The sequence below is a fragment of the Camelina sativa genome, chromosome 8 (genome assembly GCF_000633955.1).
Source record: "Camelina sativa cultivar DH55 chromosome 8, Cs, whole genome shotgun sequence".
NCBI classification, from domain to species: domain Eukaryota; kingdom Viridiplantae; phylum Streptophyta; class Magnoliopsida; order Brassicales; family Brassicaceae; genus Camelina; species Camelina sativa.
The window spans coordinates 23,603,783-23,609,782 of NC_025692.1; the positions used below are offsets into that span (position 1 = coordinate 23,603,783).

At 35.8% G+C, this 6,000-nt stretch overlaps 2 protein-coding genes across 3 annotated transcripts; one reads left to right on the forward strand and one right to left on the reverse strand.

Moving 5' to 3' along the window:
* On the forward strand, positions 961-4,123 carry LOC104708171 (transcription factor bHLH143). 2 transcript variants are annotated; one of them, XM_010424678.2, is made up of 4 exons: positions 961-1,112; positions 1,369-1,916; positions 2,017-2,196; positions 2,356-4,123. In XM_010424678.2, exon 4 carries the CDS (start codon positions 2,398-2,400, stop codon positions 3,379-3,381), a length of 984 nt encoding a protein of 327 aa, XP_010422980.1. In that variant the 5' UTR covers positions 961-1,112; positions 1,369-1,916; positions 2,017-2,196; positions 2,356-2,397; the 3' UTR covers positions 3,382-4,123. The 2 variants fall into 2 exon arrangements, with proteins under 2 accessions (XP_010422980.1, XP_019084441.1); XM_019228896.1 differs by lacking the exon at positions 961-1,112 and adding an exon at positions 1,184-1,279 and having other exon boundaries at positions 2,356-4,121.
* LOC104708172 (pentatricopeptide repeat-containing protein At5g09450, mitochondrial) lies at positions 4,195-5,998 on the reverse strand. The gene is made up of 3 exons (XM_010424679.1): positions 5,910-5,998; positions 5,517-5,823; positions 4,195-5,364 (listed from the first exon to the last, which is right to left on the reverse strand). The coding sequence occupies exons 1-3, from the start codon at positions 5,942-5,944 to the stop codon at positions 4,462-4,464; spliced, it is 1,245 nt and encodes a 414-aa protein (XP_010422981.1). The 5' UTR covers positions 5,945-5,998; the 3' UTR covers positions 4,195-4,461.

A 6,000-nucleotide genomic window follows, 5' to 3' on the forward strand; every position in this document is an offset into this window, starting at 1 on the left:
AAAAAAAGAAAAAAAAATGAAAAAAAATGAAAAAAAAGAAAAAAAAATGATTAAATTCTCCACGCAAAAATCTATGCGAAGATTATTTCTGATAAATTTATCTATTTACTTATTTAAGCAACTCTTTAAACAAATAACCCTACTCTATGTAAAATATTACACAAAATGTCACTATATTTTAATATAAAATATAATAACAGAATCTTAATATTAATTTGTTGTAACTTAAAAATGATTATCCAAAAAATAGTAATTATTAATTTATTACATTACAAGAAATCATTAATAAAATAATTTTGAAATTATTTAATAAAATAATAATAAAATTATTTCAAAATCATGTAATAAAATAATTAAGCAAATTCTATTTATTGTTTTAGAAATCTTAGGAAACAATAACAAACTATTTAGAAAATTATAAAACTTATATTTATTTATAAAACTAAAATTAAATACTTACATATCTAAATCATTTAATAATAACAAATATATATTAAATTTAGGATACAACATTGTTTATATTTTTAAAATATATCTATATACTTATTTAATCTATGTTGTTAAAAATTTAACCAGTTCTGATGTGACATACTACGAAAATGCTATTGTATTTTAATTATTCTAATAACTAACAAAAAAAAAGTTTAGATTTGTTTACAAAATAAGAAAACTCTATTTATTTTTTCATAAATCTTAGGAAATAATAACAAACTATTTAATTGGCTAAAACTTAATTGGTTATACACAATATTTACTATATAAACAATACTAAGTGTATAATATTGATAATATACATAACCTAATTGTAATTTTCACCTATAAAATTAATATACAACATGTNTTTTTCTTTTCCTTGTAATCCCATTGGGCCATCATTATTGACGGTAAAAATAAAGTGTTTGGAAAGGGTAAAATTGTCACAAAGAAATAAGAACATGTATAAAGCAGAAATATCAAAAGCTTCTTCAGTCTTCACGCCCACTTTTTTTATTTCCTTATTTTCGTAAAGATTTGAGCTTTCTCTTCTCTTCTCTTATCCGGTTAGAGTTTTGCTTGATTCGTCTTCTAAAGTCTCTTACACTCTCTCTGGATCTATTTGCTTCCTCCTATCGGTAAGCTAATATGAGAATCAACTTAATCATCCTTTTGTTTGTCTCTCTCTGCTCTCTGTTATCTTTCTTTTTTGTTACTTGGGGAAAAATTTGGTGTCAAAATTAGGAATCTCGAAGAAAATTTTGATTCAACTAACGCATAATGAAAAGTGATGTTCCCAGAATATGTAATTGTTCAATGCTGCAATAGTTTTAATTGTTATGATAATATCTGGTTTTGTTTTTGATGAGATGGTTCCACTCTTTTTTGTCTCAGATTTGGCTCTCAGCTGGATTACAACAAAGAAGTGAAACTGTTACAAATCTAAAAAAGTGCATAGGAAGAGAACAGAACAGAATGAGTTGGTTCACTGTGTACCGTAAAGTTGTGCCCTTGAATCTCTATTGCCGTGTTATTCTGTAAATTTCTTCTCTATCTTCAAATCCTCTTCTTCTTCTTCTTCTTCGTAATCCTCATCTTCTATAAATCTTATCTAATCTCTTTAATAATGGGATCCCAACGTTTCTACGTTTTTCATTGTGATCAGTATAGGATCAGCTAAACCATTCTCCTAAAACCCTTTAAAGCTAAATACTTTTCTCTTTTTTACTTCAAGTCATCTTTCTTTTTGGTAAGCTTGCTCTGTTCTGTGGAGCAAACTACTGTAGTAGTTTTACAATCAAGAGTTTGGAAAAGTGATGGTAAGTCAATCAGCTGGTCAGACAAGATTTCGAACATTGAAGTACGAGAACAACGGTGATTCCAACAAACCAACAATTGTAGTGAGGGTTATTGCTTGCTTTCAACCGATGGATAATTGTCAGGTTTGTTCCTGAAAAAAAAAATGTTATTTAACCTCTTTTGTCACACTTCACCATTGATAGTCTTGTTTCTAACACTATTGTGTCTGTGTTTCACTTTCAGGCTGAATACTTTAGACATATACTCAAACCAGTGACGTAGTTGGTTTCTGAGTTTGTGTTTGTATTTTTGGAGCTGGCCTTTATTTTTCGTTTTGTCTCTACTTTCTTATACAATTGTTTCAAGAAAGAATCAAGAAGCAGTGCGTTCATTACACATTTGAGCAAGAGCTTCCACAATAAGGTATGCTTACTGAATCTTTCCCTTTTTTATACTTTTACTTATAATGTTGATTCTGTTTGTGGCTATAGCTATTCTTGAGTTGGGTTTTTAATAGTATCTATCTCGTTTATAGTCATAGCCTTGTAAACTAATTTTTTCCCTTTACTTTTTTTCGTGCAGTATTGTATTCCTGTAAAGTTTCCTTGGCTTAAACTGCAGAGCATGCCTCTTGATACTAAGCAGCAGAAATGGTTGCCATTAGGCTTAAATCCTCAAGCTTGCGTCCAGGACACAGCTACTGAGTCTTCCCGTCCTGGAATCCCTTTTCCGGAACTCGGTAAAGTATATGCAGCTGAGCGTCAGTTGTGCTATTTGCAGCCACCGTTCCAGGCCTTGCTGCCAAGTTATGGTCAGCAGTCTTGTGGAAAACAAGTTTCATGTTTGAACGGGCGATCTAGCTACGCTGCTGCTCCAGAGGGGGCAACACTCAAGTCTTCTCGGAAAAGATTTCTAGTATTCGATCAGTCAGGGAATCAGACTCGTCTGTTACAATGTGGATTTCCTTTGCGGTTTCCTTCTTCTATGGATGCAGAGCGAGGGAACATTCTCGAGAAAGGGTTCAGCAAAGATCATGCCAGTCCAGAAAATATATTGCTCCATGAAGATCATGTTAATGGCGAAGAAGAGTCAGAGATGCACGAAGACACTGAGGAAATCAACGCGCTGCTGTATTCTGATGAAGACGACAATGATGGTTGGGAGAGTGATGATGAGGTGATGAGCACTGGTCACTCTCCATTCCCAGTTGAACAACAAGCGTGCTATAAAACAAGAGAAGAACTGGATGAAACTGAAAGCAGTGTTGATGGTCCACTTTGTAAAAGGCAGAAACTACTGGACCATTCATCCAGAGACTCATCACCATCCCTTGTGGTCACCACCAAGAGCTTCACTAAAGCCAAAGGCTTATCAGATGAAATACTTCCTGAATCCAACACGTCAAGCAAACAAGAAACGGGTTCTGGTCTAAGTGATGAGCAGTCAAGAAAAGAGAAGATTCACACTGCTCTGAGAATTCTCGAGAGCGTAGTTCCAGGGGCAAAGGGGAAAGAAGCTCTTTTACTACTGGACGAAGCCATTGATTACCTCAAGTTGCTGAAGCGAAACTTAAACAACTCATCAAAGGGTTTAAACAACCATTGGTGAAAAACCTAAGACCCATTTTGCTCTTATTGATAAGCATGTTTGGTTGGTTAAAGAGAAGACAAGGGACAAAAGATAATCAATGAGGTGAAGGACTGATGTAGAGATTCTCTCAATTTCATTAACGTGGGTTTGAAACAATTAGAACACGCCTGGTGACCCTAGTGGGACCGTATCCAGTGTTCATCTAGCTGGATCAATAGTGGTTTACTTTTGGATATGGCATGCTCTCTCTGAAAAAAACAAAGAACAAAAAAAGATCACTTTCTTCTGTGCTTGGAGTGGAAGAAAAGTGAAAGAAGGCAAAAAAGCAAAGTCTTGGTGGTGCTCATTGATCGTTAATAATTATCTTTTGTTTTTCCTCCTGGGTAATAATATCTCTGTGATGGTGGTGGTGGTGGGTGTGGATGAAGAAAATTCAAAAAGGCAAAAACTGAAAGTATATTTTGGGTGGTTGTGACTTGTGGAAATTGAAATCTTCTCACTTTCATTAGGTAAAAATTTATGTCCCCACTCTCTTTTGTCTCATTATTACTCTTCTGTTGCTATCAATCCCATATCTTGTCATTTTTTTTGTTCTTTTCAAAATCTCTGGCTCTTAAGCTCTTCAAGGGACTTGTACTACTATTATGTGTTTGTGTTATTTGCTTCTGTTGTTTCTCTCGTGAGTCTAACCATGTTTGTGTATCATGTTCATGTATATAAAACTTATAAGAATGTTAATAATGGAACAAGGCTTCTTACATGGTCGTTTTTTGTTTTAACCTTTCAAAATTTCATATTGTTTCTATACTAAAAGCAATAAAAGAGGCACACTTGCGAATATGCTACACTTGTTATTAAACAACATACAAAAGAACCTCCCTCTATTTCAACAAAAAATCGTAAGCAAAATCTTCTGGTGAAGAAATCGACGAGTTTCATGACCTCCAACGTAAAGAACAAAAGACAAATAAAAATCACAGTGTAGAGAAGGATCCTCTATTTTATTCATCCACCCTAAATGATGACTGATGATGAGCTTGATCTGATTCTTGCCAAGAGCATAAAAATTTCACAACTTATTCCTCATAGACTCCAATTTCATGAGACCTCATTTTCCAAGCTGCATTTCTTCTGAACCAAGAGCAAGTGAAAGTCGCTGGCTTTTTCCTCTAAACCGACATCTCGGAAAGCATTCAAAATCCTCGAGCAAGCAGAAGCATCAAACTCTGTCGTCTTAGATTCCTTCCACTGATCAATAACTTCCCCGGCTTCTCTTAAATGACCAAGCATTAGATAAGAAGAAAGAACACAAATGTAGCTTCTGCTGCTCAATTTCTGGTTAGTGTTTCTCAGAGACTTCCAAATCTGATCTATCATACCCTTGTTTCCTAATCCAGTGTGCAGAATCATAAGGAAGTCATATGTGACCCATTCTCTTTGCGAAATAGATTTCTCAGCTTCGACGGGTGTGGTAGACTCAGCATTATTCAGTCTACTACTGTTTACGTAGATGCTAGTAAGATCTATATATCGAACCCAACCCTCGCTAGAACTAACATCATCCCTCATCTCTTCGAGAATCTTTCTGAGCTCATCAATGTTGAAAGTTGCAGCACATGAACTTAGCCAGAGGTTGTAAGTAAAAATATCCGGAGAAACGTTTTTGCCCTTGAGCACTCCGATAACCTCAGGTACTTTCTCAACTTGCCCAACTGACATGTATAAAGTCATCATCTCGTTGTATGTGATAGCACCGAAACTGAGACCATCGGTCTCTATGATTCTCTTGAACAAGGCTTCAGCACGTTCGGTTTGTTTGGAGCCAGCATAAGCATGAAGGAGAGAAGTATAGGTTTCAGCTGTCTTTGACTCTATATCCAGACCTTCAAAGTAGCGTTCAGCTGCATCGATCCCGAAAACTTTTGAAATCAGATCAATGCGTGATGCGTAATCAGCATCTGAGATCTTAGATTCTTCATGGTGAACCATCCACTCTGTAACCTGTTCGTAAGAGACTTGAATAAGCTCATAGCAATGCGATTATTGGGCATAAACAGTCATAAACTACTCACTCCTCAATGCAAAATTCACACAAAGCAATCAATTTAGAAACTAGGAGCCACGAATTCCAATAAATTATCGAAGTTAGGTACCTCAAGAGCGTGTTTGTAACGGCGAGTTCTCCGAAGCTCTTTGGAGATGTCTCGAAGTTCATTGACTGTAATCTGATTCCCTTCACCTATCCATTTCTCGAGAACAGTAGTCGCGCTCCGTTTCGGAAGCCTCAATCTGAAAATCCGGCTCCTCAGATCGTCTTTCTCCTCCGATTCGAAAGATTCATCGACAAGGGAGCCTCCGATCGCTGCGTCAGCACTGTACGACCTCGAGAATCGCGATGATGATTCGGTGTTGCGAATGAAATTGCTTCCGCCGACAACACCATTGTTATTCGTCAATCGACTACATTCAGATTATAAGAACTGTGAATCAATTTTATCAGGAAAGAACGGAAAAAAATGAAATCAGTGAGAAACAAAGAGACTCACCATCTAAGAGTATGGAAGAGCGAGCGAGTCGCCATGGATTCTTAGATTCGTGTGAGTGACGACGACTGACGAACAAAAAAAAAAAAAAAAA

Coding starts and splice junctions, on each gene's coding strand:
- LOC104708171 (XM_010424678.2), top strand. CDS start 2,398: ATGCCTCTTGATACTAAGCAGCAGAAATGGTTGCCATTAGGCTTAAAT.
- LOC104708172 (XM_010424679.1), bottom strand. CDS start 5,944: ATGGCGACTCGCTCGCTCTTCCATACTCTTAGATG. Junction 5,824..5,909: donor CTCTTCCATACTCTTAGATG/GTGAGTCTCTTT, acceptor ATCTGAATGTAG/TCGATTGACGAATAACAATG. Junction 5,365..5,516: donor GTTACAAACACGCTCTTGAG/GTACCTAACTTC, acceptor TCTTACGAACAG/GTTACAGAGTGGATGGTTCA.